Source organism: Arvicanthis niloticus, chromosome 23 (assembly GCF_011762505.2).
Source record: "Arvicanthis niloticus isolate mArvNil1 chromosome 23, mArvNil1.pat.X, whole genome shotgun sequence".
Taxonomy (NCBI): Eukaryota; Metazoa; Chordata; class Mammalia; order Rodentia; family Muridae; genus Arvicanthis; species Arvicanthis niloticus.
In genome coordinates, this window is record NC_133430.1 from 10,497,666 (window position 1) to 10,515,054 (window position 17,389).

General features: G+C 47.4%; 1 protein-coding gene across 11 annotated transcripts in view; it reads right to left on the reverse strand.

Annotated features, from left to right (window-relative positions):
* The window catches only part of Eml1 (EMAP like 1), a 155,132-nt gene that overhangs the window by 58,013 nt on the left and 79,730 nt on the right, over window positions 1-17,389 (reverse strand). For all 11 annotated transcript variants that reach the window (XM_076921219.1, XM_076921217.1, XM_076921221.1 and 8 more), the window contains exon 2: window positions 3,661-3,843. In XM_076921219.1, the coding sequence (XP_076777334.1) occupies window positions 3,661-3,843 (183 nt within the window). The remainder of the gene's footprint in view (window positions 1-3,660; window positions 3,844-17,389) is intronic.

Consider the following 17,389-nt stretch of genomic DNA (forward strand, 5'->3'; position numbering starts at 1 on the left):
TTAGTACCTGGCACCAGGCCCACACATAAAGAGAATGTGGTACAGACGGCCCTCCATGTCTACAGGTTCAATCAATGCCCAGGGCTCTTCCAACTAAAGACAGATAATGGTTTTTAAAACGTCATGTTTTCTTTTCTTGTTATTATTCCTTGAACAACAGGACTCTATCTAGCATTTACGATACACACGTGACAGTGACACAGAGGTGACTTGGATTATAAAGAAGGAAGAGTTCCTTGTATGTAAAACATTTTGCCTTTATATGTGAGGGACCTTAGCAGCTTCTGGTTTGGGTATTTTGTGTGCCCTGGAAGCAGTCCTTGGGCATATGGAGAGATGCCTGAATTTGTCAGTCAGCTCACATTTCAATAATATGAAATAGAGAGATGGCACAGCAGTTATGAGCATGTACAACTCTTTCAGAGGACCTGTGTTCGGTTACCAGTATCCACGTTGGGTGGCACACTCACACGCACACGCACACACACAGCACAACACACAGATAGTGGGAAAGGAACAACACAGCTTCCTGTCTCCCAGTTGCTGGGGAAAATGATTTCCTGGTTTTCAGGGAAACATTGAGATAGAAGATATCCTTCTGCCCCATAAAATGTTAAATCACAACTTTAATTGTTCCTAGAGGTAAATGCAGAGATAACATAGAAGAACTTCTCAGATAAAAGGAGCACCACAAATACTGAGGTGGGAGCACCATCAAGGATGACATGGCTGCAAGCCAGGTCTCAGGGGGACTGACAGGTATATATGAACACAGGGCAGAGACGCTTGGGGCACACAGGGCTGATCTGACCATCAACCAGAACCAGCCAGGGATAAGCCAATACCCTGTCTAAGCTTCAATTTCCTTCTAACACAAGGCTGGCAGTGCCCACGTGGCAGCCCACTGGGAGGGTTAGGAACATGAACTGAAAGTCCACGGTGTGGCACACAGCAGGTGCCAAAGCTGATCTCCTGGCTTCATTTCTACTGCTGTGATAAAACCACCTTGACAAAAAGCAGCTAGCAGAGGTGCGGGGTGAGGGGGTGGGGGGTGGGGGGTGAGGGGGTGGGGGGTGGGGGGGTAGGGGGTGAGGGGGTGAGGGGGTGAGGAGGTGAAGGGGTGAGGGGGTGGGGGGTGGGGGTGAGGGGGTGAAGAGGTGAAGGGGTGAGGGGGTGGGGGGTGGGGGTGAGGGGGTGGGGGGTTTAGGGTTTTAGGGGGTGGGGGTGAGGGAGTGGGGATTTAGGTTTTTAGGGGGTGGGGGGGTGAGGGGGTGGGGTGAGGGGATGAGGGGGTGGGGGGGTGAGGGGTGGAGGGGTGGGGGTGAGGGGGTGGGAGGTGAGGGGTGGGGGGAGGCCTTACTCAGCTCACAGTTCCAGGCATCATCGTCTGCCATAGCAGGGAAGTCAAGGCAGGAGTGTGAAGCAGCCGGTCACACCACAGCCCCAGTCAAGAGAGGAGAGAGGAATGATGCATGCTGGTCCTCGGATCATCTCTGCTATTCTCCTACAGTCCAGGACCCAACACCACAGCTCTGTAAGGCCATGGCCCCTCTCGTGATATGGTCTCCCACTCTCCTGACTTCCTTTTATTTCTCAGTGAGTTTTAAACCAAAGATGATTTCCACTCGTGAAAGCACAGTGAGGCGTTAGGTAACCGTGAAAAAGTCATCTCTTTTCCAGTTTTGTCATGAGACGTCATTCAGAGAGACGTCACTCATTGTCAAGTAAAATAAAAACCCTGCGTGAACCCTGTCTGTTATTTCCTCTACTCTTCAAAAATAAGGAGATTTTAGAAACCCAGAGCCTTCTTTCAAGGCATCCTTTGGGACACTGTCGTCATCACATCTATTTGTGGAAAGTTGAGCAGGTCATGAATGTCTAAAATAACTGGGTTTCTGCTCCGAAACACCCCGACTGCTTGGAACTTAGAAGCAAAGTCACTGGAAAGGACTATTCGAAATACAGAGCTGAGGGTAGCGTGTGGCTCTGATGTAGATCTGCCCTCAAGCGTCAGGAAGGACAAGGAATGGGTCCCTTTCAGCAGAGTAGAGACCTAGCCAAAGCCTCCAGGAAACAAGGGGAGAAAGAGGGAGAGAAGGGGAGAAGAAGGGGGAGGGGGAGGCAAAGGAGGATGCAGAGGGAGAGAGAGAAGAAAAGGGAAAGGGGAGGGGAGAGGAAGGAGAGGGGGAGGGGGAGGGGCAGAGAACACCTGTACAGGTGAGTTCTCTTGCCTTGGTTTTTGTTGTTGTTTTGGTTTTGTTTGTTTGGTTGGTTGGTTGGTTTTTTTTGTTTGTTTGTTTGGTTGGTTTTGGTTTTTTTTTTTGAGACAGGGTTTCTCTGTGTAGCCCTGGCTGTCCTGGAACTCACTCTGTAGACCAGGCTGGCCTCCAACTCAGAAATCCGCCTGCCTCTGCCTCCCAAGTGCTGGGACTAAAGGCATGCGCCACCACTGCCCAGCTTCGAGTCCCTTGATTTTTTAAGACAAGATCTCTCTCAGGCTTGAAGCTTGCCAAGTAGGCTAGGCCAACAGTGACACCCAGGAAGCCATGTCCTTCCCTAGCCCTGGAACTATATAACCATAAACCCAAGCCATCTCATGCAGTGGGGACCATCCTCTAGTCACACTTGCACAGCGAACACTTTACTGACTGAGAACTATCTTTGTGGTTGAGAAAGCTTTGTTCTTGTTTTGGTTTTATTTTTGAGACAGGGTCTCTCTGTGTAGTCCTGACTGTCCTCCAATTCATGAAGCTCCACTTGCCTCTGCTTTCTGACAGCTGGAATTAAAGGTGCACACCACCACGCCCAGCTAAGACAGTCGTTTCAAAGGGATATTCATGTTCTACAATGTCAGGGTGTCTTAACCAGAGGAAGCTCACAGCCTGGATGGGACAGCCAGAAAATCAACTCTGGCAAAAGAGGAGCCACTGCCCTCCAGTGTAAACATCAGGACATGAGGTAAGGGGCGTTATGACAACTCTTGTTTCTGAAATATGAAGTCATGGTCACTAGAAAGTTACTTAACATGAGCACCGCTTTTGTAGGCTGTGTCCTGGGAGGGGCATGAAATAATGGCTTGAATTGACCAGAAACCCACTGGTACAGACCTCTGCTGAAGGTTATGTCCCCACAGATAGTACACGGGTTTCAAAAGCAGCCAAAGACACACACTAAAAGAAGCTGAGCAAACCAGCCAGCTAGATGCCTCTGGACTCAACTTTCTAAAGGGAACCTCCCACATCTACTCCCAGACTGAGTGAGGGGCCACCATGCACCACATGACATTGTTGTGTTCGGGTGTAAGCTGAGGACACAGGAAGAGATGGGACATACCAGTGGGCTTTCTGGATAGGACCTCCACAAGGGGCTGGAGCTCCCTCTGTCAGCACTCTCTGTCCCATGCAACCTTAACTGCCCTCAGTGGTCCATGTGTACGGTTCCTTCCTTGACTCAAAGAGCATTTAGGGATCGTCTACAAAGACACACCTCAGCACCACACAGGACAACTCACTCAAAGCACACCAACAAAGACAGTCGACCTTAGTGAGATTGTCAGCAGGCGGGGCTAAGGGCATTTTGATTTGGAGACAGTTTGGGGGTGAATCGCCCGAGCAGGAGCAAGAATATTTAATGCGGCTATGAATGCTCCGTGATGCTCACCTTTGGTAGGTCCTTTCCGGTTAAGCACGGCCTGTTGCTCCTCCGTGATGTTCAGCCTCCGAACCACGTCGGCCAGCGCTGACTTGAGCAGCTGAATGTCATCCTCCTGCATCTGGACGCGCTGCTCCAGAGAGGCAATGCGATCTGATACCTCCATACTGCTGGCAGCAGATGCGCTGTCATCTAGACCAGAGACAAGTGTCAGGTAAGTGAAGAACAGCCCATGACAACCAGACCTGTGTACACGCTGGAACACTGCCTGCATGCGATACACTCTGCCGACCTAAGACAATGGTTTGTTGGCAGAATCACGCGAGAGTTTACTTTATGGAATCTTCCTTCTTCATCCCATTACCAGCATCTCATGCTCCATGGGCTGCCACGTTTCACATCTAAACTGGTGTTCTATTTTTACGAGTACAAGCCTTTTTGTTTGCTGGCTCAGTGGTACTAGGGAACTTAAGGGGTGCAAGTGATGTCAGACTCACGATCTCAACATTGCAGAACCCTCTGCCTACACCTCTTGCCTTTATCCAATGGTGCTAGCTGACCAGAAGTTTGTGGTCAGTGGACCACACTGCTAAGCCTGTTTGCTAAGCCTGTGGCCACTCAGTCTCCAGAAACCAAAGCTGGCCTGTCTAACTCCATCTTGCATCTCTAAGATCCTCCCCAAATCACGGCCACACAGTGCTAGCTATGCAGATGGAAGCGAATCCAGATCAAGGGGAGAATGTCAGTAGCAACACCAGACACGGCCCTCAGAGCTTCGGATTTAGAGCACCATGCCCAGATTAGCACAGATGGGACACGTGGTCCCACTCTTTGAAGGACAAAGCATCGGGTGGTCAAATCTGTCTGGTAAAGGAATCCTTATGCAACAGCCATGGGTGTCACCGTTTCCAGAGGCACAGTTCCCAACCCCTGGATACCTTCCTCATCTCTACCACCTCGTTTTTAGAATCTTCCTCCTCACTGACTACATGCCTTCCCTGCAGAGGTGTAAATGAGAATGGCCCCATAGCCTCAGATGTTTGACTACTTGATCCCTAGTTGGTGGAACTATTTGGGAAGGATTAGGAGGTGTGGCTTTGTTGGAGGTGTGTGTGTCCCTGGGGAGGGTGGGCTTTGAGGTTTCAAAAACTTGGTGGCATTCCCAGTGTGCTCTCTGTCTTGTGGCTCAAGATGTGAGCTCTTGACTGCGGCTCCAGCTACCTGCTGCCATGTTTTCACTCTGCCATTGTGGACTCTAACCGTCTGGAACTATTAGCTCAATTAAAGTCTTTCTTTTACAAGTTGCCTTGGGCATGGTGTTTTATCACAGCAACAGAAGTCCTAAGCTAAACCCTAGCCTAACGCTCCCATTAGAGCTTTAAGAAATTGTGTGTGTGTGTCTGTGTGTGTGTGCGCGTGCCCGTGCGCATGCACATGGCTGTTTGTGTTTGTGCAGGTGTGTGCTCACACATGCCATGGCACACATGCGGAGGTCAGAGGACAGCTTTCCCAGGTCTAGTCTCTCCTACCACATGGGACCTGCTGATGATCCATCTCGTTCCCCAACAGACACACTTTAGGTACAACGATAAGGACAGGATGAAAGTAAATGAATAGGAAAAAAAAATAGTATCATGTAATTAACATTAGAGAAGCAAAGAGCCATGTCACAGTGAAAAGGGGTGGCAATTGTAAGGAAGACGTATTAGGTATTACCACATATCAGCAGTTCTAGCGGAAGAGACAGAGCCTTCCTTCTGTTACGGACAGCACACACTGTGGAGTCAAACCACTGGCCTTCAAATTCCAGCTCTGCTCCTCACCAGATACCCCAATTTCTCCACCAGAAAAGTAGGGACAACTTCAGCATACACGTCAGCCGGTTATTGTAACAGTAGATGAGTTAGTTCTGTATCTGCCTCACTTAGGCTATATTGTGTAAGCTAATGTGCACGTGCATGCTATAATTAAACTATTATTATCATCAATATCATTAACACAATTATCAGAGTTAACTCAAATTTAAAATTTTGTTCAAAATTCCAGACTACTCTCTGAATAGTTTTAAAAGTTTGCTCTACTTTTAATTACATGTCAGTATGTGGGTATGTGCCCACCAGCAGAGGGCGCTGGATCCCTGGAGCAGACTTTACAGGCAGTTCTGAATAGTGAGTGTCCCAATAGGTGCTGGGAACTGAACCTGAGTCCTCTGGAAGCACAGTGTATGCTAGTCAATCATGGAGCCAGCTCTTGCTCTGATATCTATCTATCTATCTATCTATCTATCTATCTATCTATCTATCATCTATCTACCTGTCTGTCTATATATCTACCTATGTATTTGTTTTTTTTTCAGACAGAATTTCTCTGTGTAGCCCAGCTATCCTGGATATCACTCTATAGAACAGCTTGGCCTTGAACTCAGAGATCCACCTGCCTTTGCCTCTGGAGTGCTGGGACTAAAGGCATGTGTCACCAATGCCCAGGTATTTCTGAACATTGCTGTACAAGTAAGAATTCCTATTTTATTAATAATGTGTTTCATAAATTACAATAATAATGTTATAGCATTCTCTCAAGACCCAAGTGTTAAAATAAAGCTAGGTGGTAAGGTGGTGCTTTTGGGGGTGGGGCCTGGTAGAGACAATGAGGTCACTGGACACATGCCTTTGCAAAGGATTGTGGGGCCCCGATCTCTTCTGCTTCCCTATTGTTTTTTCTCTTTTGCTTCCCATACATGAGGTGAATGGTTCTCTCCAAGGACAGCTATGGCCATGAGATGCTGCCTCACCACGGTTCCAAAGCAGCAGGGCCAAGAAAGCATGGACCGGAAGTTTCAAAATGCTGAGCTAAATAAACCTCATATTTCCTGTAAGTTTATTAGCTTGAGTCTTCTGTTATAGACAGAATGCTAACATAGAAAGACCTGCTGTGACCTCTCTGGGTTGTTCATGTAAATAACGGCTTTTAGAGAAAACACACAAAATTGTGAACAGGGTCTAAACCAACACAGTACGGAAGCCTGTAGGGTCCAAACGTGTACAGTCAACCATGTATATCCACACATGGAGTAGAACAGAAGTGACTAGCTGACAATGGTCTAAAACACGCCATTGAAAACAGCACCACTGTGTCCTCCATAGGTGGGTGGATGAGTAGACGGATAGATGGACAGGTGAGACTTGAACCAAAGAGCATAAATTAGACTTTCAACCGTATCACCAAATTCATATAGGAAAAAGTATAATCAACTATTTAGCAGAGAAGCACGCAATGTCCGTCTTTGAACACATAAAAATGGAGGCATCTCAGAGTCTCTGCTTTTGAGCCTTGCTGAGGTTTCCCCCATGAGATAAACCCTGTGATTTCTGGACCCCGCTCAGCTGTGACAGTTTGTTTTCTTCCATTTCTCCAGGTAATGATCCTCCAAAGTGTGGCCGGGAGACCACTTGCCAGCCCTTGAGTGTGAGTTCTCCCTTCAGTGAGCTGGGGAACCAGGTTAGTCAGAGGACGATGAAGCCCATAGCCTGCCCTGACCCGTGCAGACATTTGCCAACAGTCGAACGTGTCACTGAACCCCACAGCCTGAAAAAGAACGTCCTCTCTCATTTCTGTCAAAGAAGACTGGTAGACTAGGAAGGGGGTACAAATAAAACTGCCACAAGTTACCTCTTTTAAAGTAACTTAAGAAATGGTACCTTCTGTACAATTTATCCAGGGAAGTCATTAAAACAGAGGCCATAACAAGAAGCTGGAGAGATTGGTTCAGAGGTTAAGAGCACTGGCTGCTCTTGCAGAGGATCTGGGTTCAGCTCCCCAGCACCCACATGGCAGCTCACAACCACCTGTAACTCCAGTGTCAAAGGATCTGGTGCCTTCTCCTGGCCTCTGTAGGCACCGACACACAATGATGCACGCGTATCATTTGGCACTCATACATAAAGTAAAAACAAATCTTTTTTTAAAGTTTTTTTTTTTTTTAACCTTTATATCTTAGAGACTTTGAGGTTTTCACATGAGCCGTAAGTCATTTTTCTTGTATTGTTAGAACAGGTGTTGGCAAAAACAGGCTTCCTCTACAATTCTACTCTCACACTGGGGTTTATTTATCTTTGAGAGAGGGTCTTATATAGCCTAGGTTGACTAGACTTGCCGGGTAGCCAAACATGACCTTGAACTCCTAATCCTCCTGCCTCTACCTCCCTAGTGCTTGAATTACAGGTTTGGCCATCACATGTGGTTTGTGCATTGCTGGGGAACGAGCTCAGAGCTCTGTGAATGCTGGGCAAGCATTCTACCGACTGGCCCTCATCTCCAGCCCATTCCTTAGGTTTTCAAGACTTCCATTTGAAAGTAGAACCCACTTCACGGGTCGCCTGCTTACTTGGGTGGCCTGGGTTCTTTTTACCCAGCAAGTGAGGAAGTCTCTCCAGACCGAAGTGGAACCTTAAGGGTTCTTTGGAAAGTTGGTGGGATGGCATTTTGCTGGGACAAAAGGAATGTTTTGCTGAAGCAGACACAGGAGAGAGCTCTGCTAAAGCTAGCACGAGATGAAGGATTCTTTGCTAATGACATGCATGTATTGGTCCGCCTTGCATTGCATAGTTGAGCTGCATTTGTCAGGACTCCATAGAGATAAATGCACCAACGGACTCTGGTGGTGTGCCGCAGTTTTTTTTGCTGCTTCTGAGGGCTCAGGCTGATTGAATGCACGTGCTGAGACAAGACCCGTGCTGAGGCAAGGCACATGGAGGACACGTGATGTTTGGATGGAATAAATAAGACTCAATGTAGTGACGGAGACAGAGCTTGGCTTGCTGGTACAGGTAGCTGTGCAACGCTTGTGGGTCTCATGCCTTCACTGATCTTTGCTTCCCTGAGAGAGGGACAGCTGAGAACTTCTACTGGTGTCCCTCCAGGTCCCTCCTGCTGACTTGAGCCAAGGCTAAGGTCTGGCTGTCTCTGCTAGGTTGTATCACCACTGCTGCTAACCTAACTCTACTGAACTAGACTGTGTATCCATGAAGTGTTTGCGAGTAGATTGAGCTGTTGCTGCTGACCTGTGAACTGAACTGCCAATTTCCAGACAACACAGACGGGAGCTGCTCCAAAGAACCCAGATCCCACAGAGACAGTAAGCTGAGCTTTTCTAAGCAGAAGCTGCGGGTCAGTATAGTGAAGACCAGGAAAAAAGATTTCATTCTAAGTAGCAATGTGTGACCACATCTGATCGAGAAGATCTGCCAGCTCAATTCAATGATGTGTTCTCAGGCATTCCCCTGTCTCAGATGAACTGGGACAACTGTTAACACTGCCGCTGTATATCACAGAGAGACTGACCAACAGATAACCATAGTAGAAACACAGGAATACAGACACGAGAGCAACATCCGGTTCCCAGCATGCTCTTGGGCACAAGGCTGACAAGACAAGGAGGCAAGAATGAGGTCTGAATGCAGGTGGGGGGAGAACGGGATTCCTACCATGAAAGTCAGAGGGAAATTGATGGCATCACCCTGAAATTGACGGCGTCACCCCTAGTGGCTACAGTGGAGTGTGTTGTAGAATTTTTAGTTCTTGCATCTTGACCCATGCTCTCATGTTCTTTTTGCCTGTCTTCAAGCTAGAAAAGTTTTCCTAAGGCATCATGGGATTCCTTGAAATATCTGGAAGTCACCTAAATACTGCAGTGTCCTGGAGATGCTGTACACACACACACACACACACACACGTACATACATACACACACATGCACACATACACACACAGAGACACACACACATATACACATAGAGACACACACACAGAGACACACACATACACACACAGAGACACACACACATACACACACAGAGACACACACACATACACACACATACAGACACACATACACAGAGACACACAGACACACACATGCACACACACATACATAAACACATATGCACACACATACACACACATACACACAAACACACACACATACACAGACACACATACACACATACATACACACACAAACACACACACAGACACACAAACACACACACATACACACAAATGCACACACACGCACACACATACATACACACACAGAGAGAGACACACACAGACACACAAACACATACATACACACATGCACACACATACACACACATGCATGCACACATGCACACACACATACACACACATGTGCATACAGACACACACATACATGCATATGCACACACATACAGACACACACATATACGCACACACACATGCACACACATATGCACACATACACACGCACACATACACACAGATGCACACATATACACTCACATACATACACATACACACACATGCACACATACATATGCACACACACACACACACGCGCACACGTCACACAAACTACACCCACGGAGCCACAGTGATCTCTTACTAGGGACTCACTCCAAACTGACTTGAGTTCATGACCAGCTCCAACCTCTTGTGCTCATGGCATCTGCTTGGTTCTCAGAACCTTCTGGGGGCTGCAAGGGCCAGAGGTCCGGTTAGATGTGCATGGAGAGAAATGAAGGATAAAGGTTCTTTCATGACAAAACTTATTTCAGACAGGAGCTTTCCTCAGTGAAAACTGGGGAACAAGATGGGGTATAGAGTGTTTACCTAGTATATGTGGGCCTCTCGGTTCTATCTCCAGAACCTGTAAACAGAATTAAAAAGGCAGGGGACACAGTACATTGAGGAGAATGAGCACCCAAGAGCCTGCTCTGAAATCTCTTGGCATCTAGGAGCTACTAAATAAACCATGGCTGTGGTGCTTAGCCGGGATCAACCAGGGCACGACTGGAACAGTGTCGACCCCTGTGTGAGCAGGGGATACCAATGGTACCCTGCCAGCTCCACCCAAGGCTGTCTTGCAGCAGGAAGGACGATAGACTTTAGAGTATATAACTAGAAGCCTCAGCCCTGCAGCGACTGACTTTGTTTCTTTGGGACACGAGCTAATGGCGGTGTCCACTGTTCATTCCACTGGAAAGTAAGTAGCATGGTTTGTTTTCTTCTCTGCTCTTTACCCCAAACCTAGTGTGCACTCAGCATACCATGGCACATGGCATGCCTGTGTCACAGGATCAAGCAACACAGCAGGCCCCCAATGCTCACGGAGACCACACTCTGTGCACACATACTGAGGCATTTGTTTCTACGAGAAACACAATTGTCAGGTTTGGGTGGTGTGGTTTCTTGATCAAATTTTGTCCATCATAAAGGCTCAGGGTCCGAGAAGGTGTATCACATCCAGTCATTGCAAGATCTAACCCACAGCCAAAGACACCAAGCTTCCAGCCCTCCTGCCGAATCATGCTCAGCAGAAGGTGCCAGCTTGGAGCCCTGAGTCAAGATATTGCTGTCATGTAACCAGAGCAAGGTTGATGCTGTCCATGCAGGAGGTGGCCACCTCGATGGTCAGGGACTGGCACAAACACGGGAAAAGCGGCTCATCCGCTGCCACCAGAGTCTCCTAAATGTTGGTTTTACCAAGAAAAAAGGTCAAGTTGTAATAAAAATAAGCTAGCTATGCATTGTAAGCCATTCTGACACCCTGTAACCCTACACTGGCACCCAAGAGTATGTGGCAAGGTTAGGGGTCTCAACTAGTACAGAAAGGGACCTTGGTCTGCTTCTGGGAGGCAAGGCTCCACAGAAGAAGCCGCTGGAACCTGCACTTGTCACCACACTGGCACCCAATGCTGATCCAGAAAACACAGATGGATTGGCCTGGTGACAGACAGCATGTCTGGTGAGGCAGAGTGGGCCAGAAAAAGGGATGTTGGAATAGAGAAAGGCTAGAGAGAGAGGCGTCAGCAGAGTAGAGTGGAGCCCAAAGACACGAAAATAACACACACACACACACACACACACACACACACACGGAAGGGCACACACAGGAGAAGGTGGGTGCTCTGGCTGGAGGATCCACCACACACAGTTCTCTAACATTAGCTTGAGCAGGGGCAGCTCAATGACCTTTCTGTGGAACATTCCTGATAGTAAAGAGAAGACAGGAGACATTTCAAAATAGACAAACACAGGTGCCACAGAAACTGGCTCTGGATGCGCCACTCAAGAGGGACTCTATAGGACAGGCTCAGAAAACGAGGGAGACAGAGGCGAAGGAACGGAGAACCATAGAGAAATATCTGTAAGGCATGTTCATGTTTTCTCCTTTTTGTTTTGTTTAACCTCAGCACTCTGTGGGCAGAGGCAGGCTGATCTCTGTGAGTTTCGGGCCAGCTCTGTCTACATAGTGAGCTCTGGGAGAGCCAGGGCTACATAATGAGATCCTGTCTCAAAAAAAAGAAAAGAAAAAAGAAAGGAAGAGAGAGAGAGAGAGAGAGAGAGAGAGAGAGAGAGAGAGAGAGAGAGAGAGCATTAAACTTTACCATGCCTTATAAATATATAATTACTGCTGATCAGGTAATCAGATGTCAAGTGTTCATTTGTCAGTTACCAGGAAACACAGATGTGAATCTGTATTCTCATAGACAGTTTCTGCAGTTAATGTTCAAGCCACCATTGATATAGAGTCAAGGTAGAACCTAAAGAAAAAAGCAAGAAAAGGAGCGGCCCTGGAAGGAGGCGGTTTTGAGAAACCCGAGGTGGAGCAAGTCTGGTCTCCACTGAGACACCAGCTCTCCTCCTCACAAGTAATCTCAGCCCCAGATGCCGGACAGTGCCTTTGTTCAAAAGTGAGCAGCCAGATTCTTCTTTTCTGCACATCAGGTCGTCTGCCTGCTGATCACTCAGTGTCCCACTGCAGGCGGTGTGGCAGCTTCAAGGCTGAGCTTGGAGCCGCCTTCTGGCCTCTCTGCCCCCCATTGGGGGAGAATCTCAGCCATCTAACCACACATACTCTTACTGTGAACAGCTTGCGGCTAGCCACAGAAGCCTTACAAAGCCCACGTATTAGCATATCGGAATGCGCATGCAGATACTAGCCTTGAGGAGTTTTAGATCGGTCCCCATTCCATTTCATCATCTCTTGTAGAATCCCTATGGTTGGAAGAGACAGGAGGCCTAGTGCAGTAAGCAGCAGAAGCTCTGGAAGTCAGAAGGTCTGGAGTACCGTCACCCTGAATGAGTGATGCAACGTTGGACTCACAGCTAGTACATCTGGATGGAAAGAATGATGACCCTCTTCTGCAGGACCGTTCAGTGACGTGTGAAGCTCTGACTAAGCTCTGACTAAGAGCTGGGGACATGGCTCAGTGGGTGGAGCCTGCTGTGTAAGCAGAAGGACCTGAGATGAATCCCAGCACACACATAAAACCCAGAGGGCAGCACATGTCTGTAATTCCACCACTGGAGAGGGAGAGGCAGGAGGATCCCAGGGCTTACCGGCCAGCCAGTCAAGCAAAATCAGCAAGCACTAAGTCAGCCAGCGAGGGCTCCTATCTCAAACAGAGACATAAACAAAACAAAAACCAACAACAAAAACATGAATACCTACTGAAGAAGAGAGTAACATCAATTTCTGGCCGTCACTTATACTTACATGTGTACACACACACACACACACACACACACACATACACACACACACACATACACACATACACACACACACACATACACACACACATACACACACACATACACACATACACACACACATACACACACATACACACACACACACACATATACACATACACACACACACACACATACACACACACATACACACACACATACACACACACATACACACACATACACACACACACATACACACACACACATATACACATACACACACACACATACACACACACATACACACATACACACACACATATACACATACACACACACACAACACACACACATACACACACACATACACACATACACACACACACATACACACACACATACACACATACACACACACACACATATACACATACACACACACACATACACACATACGTAAACACACAAATACACAAAGATACATACACACACAGAACACGCATACATATACATACACACAAAAACACATATACACAGATACATACACACACAATGCACATATACACACATATACACACATACACACAGATATATATGCACATGCATACATATAAATACATACACATGGATATACACATACAATATACACACATATATACATACACACAGAGATACATATGCACACACATACATGTAAATACACACACAGATACATACACACAATGCACACACATACACACAAATACATATGCACACACATATACATACGCACATACTGATATGTACACACAATATACACACATACTCACACATATACACACACATACAGACACATACACACAGATATATCCATATACGCACACATATGCACACATACACACACATACAAACACACACAAAGTAAAATCAGCAAGAATGTAAAAGTTAATGTGGGAATCCTGTCACAACAGCCAGCCCCTGCTCCAGCCTCCCGGTGGAATCATATGACAGCACTGGAGCAGGTGTCCCTGGTTGGAAAGAAGGTAGACTTGTTAACGACAGAAGCTGTGCCTCAGCCTGGCTGTGTCTTGCCAGCTCACAACTGCCTCCTATCACACCCCCCAACTCCGGCAATCCATCCACCCAGCTCACGTCACACCGACGGCTTACACGTGAACACAACCCTTCTCGGAAGTCAATCAAAGCAAAACCAGCTTCGGTTCTGAACTGCCCCAGATCCTTATCTGCGGTAGAGGTGTGTGAGTTGTGGTTAGGAACAAAGTACCTCAGAGAAGTACAACAGGTTGCTGGGGAAAGATCCCTGTGCATCGCTGGTATGTGCTTTCCCCGTATGGACAGCTGAGCGTGCGCTGCACCAGCTAAGGCTCAGGCACCAACCAAATAGTAAAAGTATGAGGTGGAGAGGCCCAGATTCTTCCTCCTCATCTGCGACAATCCTCGACCGGAAGCTGCCACATGCTGAGTGAAGCCCATGATCTTGGCTCTCCTCCGCCCTGCAGTGTACGGAGTGAGTGTTTCTTAGGGCACACGGGCACTATGAGCAAGAACCGCACACCATAAAGCTTATCATGGGGAATCATGAAGGCAGAACACGTGGACAATACAAAGAACTGTGTTAGCCCTCACTCCAAAACAAAACAAACTAACCAACGAAAACAGTCGTGACGAAAGACGGCGTGCAGGCGAAAACATTAGAGACGGACCCGCTTTGGTTTGAGTCTGAAACACTCTCTGTGTACTCACGTGTTTGAACACGTGGTCTCCAGCTTGTAGCACAGAATGATTTGGGAGTGTGTGGAATCGTTACTAGGTAGGGCCTAGCTGATAAAAGTGGGTCACTGGGGATAGACATCCAAAAGACCCAAACCTACAACATCCAGAAGACAATCTCCTGATACCCAAACCTACAACATCCAGAAGACAATCTCCTGATGCCCAAACCTACAATGGGAACTAAGACCTTCCGCTCCTCTCTTCCTGTCTCATTGGAGCCTCTCATAAAAGATGGTACCACATCTACCATTATTTCTCCTATCCTGGCCATCCAATGTCACAGAAGCCACACCAGCATGCTCATCAGTATAAGAAAGAAAGGTAAAATTTCGGAGCGCTCTGAAACCAAAGAGAAATGCCTTCTTTTCAACAGAAAATCATTCCACTGGGAAAACAGCTAAAACCACAATCAGCATTTTGCCAGCCTGTGCAGACTGAGTTAACTCAGGACCAAAACTACACGTCATCCAGCTGTGTCACAGTGGAGTGTCAGGCTTACTGTGTGCACATCTGAACCATCTCCGACGGTTTCCTGAAGAGTTTTACAGTTTCTCTGTTTTCCTCTGTAGGTAGGAGGGACATGGAAGGCCACTCTCAGGTGTCATCATATCCCTTGTGACTACAGCTGGCAGGTCCACACCCTGCCTCTCCATAAGCTCATTTATCACCTGTACTGGGGCCTCCAGCCACAGCCTTCCCTGCTCCAGACATGTCAGTCTGCTATAGACGTGTGTGTGTGTCTGTGTGTCTGTATGTGTGCATGTATATTTGCATCTGCGTGTGCTCATGATTGTGTGTGTCTGTGGGACACAATGTTAAACGGATTTCCTTGCTTCCGCTTTTCCTCTCAGGCTCCCCCACCCTTGTGAATGGCCATCTGTGCAGCCACTCAATAATGTATAAACCTAGATACAGCCTTGGCTAATCCTAGTTTCTTACGATTAACATCAAATCAATCACCAAATCTCATTGATTCTAAATATCTATACGATAGACGATCAAGTATGTTGTCTCTTCTCTTGCACCTCCAAAGACTCTTCTTTGGTCTTTCCTGGTCATTTTCTCTTTTGGGGCTCCTCCAACAGCCTCAACAGCTTTACCCCACAGCAGTCCCACCAGCCCCCTCCATCCTTCTTTATTACGCTAGTATAATCTTCCTAAAAAACTCAACCCTTATGTATACGCTACTTTCAAAGTCCAGCCACATAGAGAGGCAGTGTGGAGATTGTGGACCAGTAACCACAAGAAATGCCATTGTAATTTCTGCTGTGGGTGTCCCTGTCTGAGGGGGGAACACTCGGCATACAGCCCCTGGCTTCTTGCCCCTTTAGGCTTGGTGCCCTACCCCAGCTTTGGCATCTACTGAACTGCCTGCAATCTCCCAGATGCTGCACACTCTCTCCTGCTTCCCAGTCTTTCCATCTCTGCCCCACCCCCTCTTCTTTACCTGATTTAGTTCTGCTGCTCTTTCAAGCTCAGTTCAGGTTATATCCTCTCCAAAACATCACTACCAGAAGGGCGAGCTGAGCAGCAGGTCCTCTCCACTAATTCCACAGACTCTCCCATACTGATCATGGTTATAAGACCCATTTACTGAACCCCTTCCATACCCAGCCAGGGCATCTGGAAGCCAGGAACTGCACTGTTCGTGTTTTGTGTTGTAAGCACCTAACACATTGAGTGCAGAGCCATTCCCAGGAGTGTGTCACATAAGTCACCATCTGCAAACCTCCTGAGTGGCAATTCTAAACACACAGTCCATCAACTCTTAAAATATCCTGAGACAACCCCCTTAGGAAGTGTAGGAGGTCAAGAAACATCTTCCTAATACCATGATGTCATTTCCTATGTCACAATGCTGACGTCTGCACTGATGGCGGAAGTGTCAGTGCACAAGGCGGTGACCCCAAGTGCTTAGCGTCTTCATTGCCACTGACTCACAGTCAACGTGAAAGTCCATCTAAGATGACTTAGTCACTGTGCTGTTCATGTTCAACCCTCAAGCACAGGTCTTGTCCTAAAGTGCATCCAGCACACCCTGCGATCCAGCTGTGAGTCTTCTCTCAGGAAACCCAATTTCCCCTCAGAAGAACGGCTGATAGACAAACTGCAATTATTCATACCAGAAAGTTCTGTAATCAGCTTCTCAGAAATGACTGAGGGGCCAGTGAGACAGCTGAGTGGGCAGACGTGCTTGCTGCCAAACCTATCAGCCTAGGTTCAATTGCTGGAACCCACGTGGTGAAACGAGAGCCAATTGCTGCATGTTGTTCTCTGACCTCTATCAATGTTCCATGCCATGCGCACATCACACAGTCACACACACATCACACACGCACACACTCACACACACTCACACATCACACATGCACACACTCACATACATCACACATGCACACACTTACACATACACAGCACACACACACATCACACATGCACATAC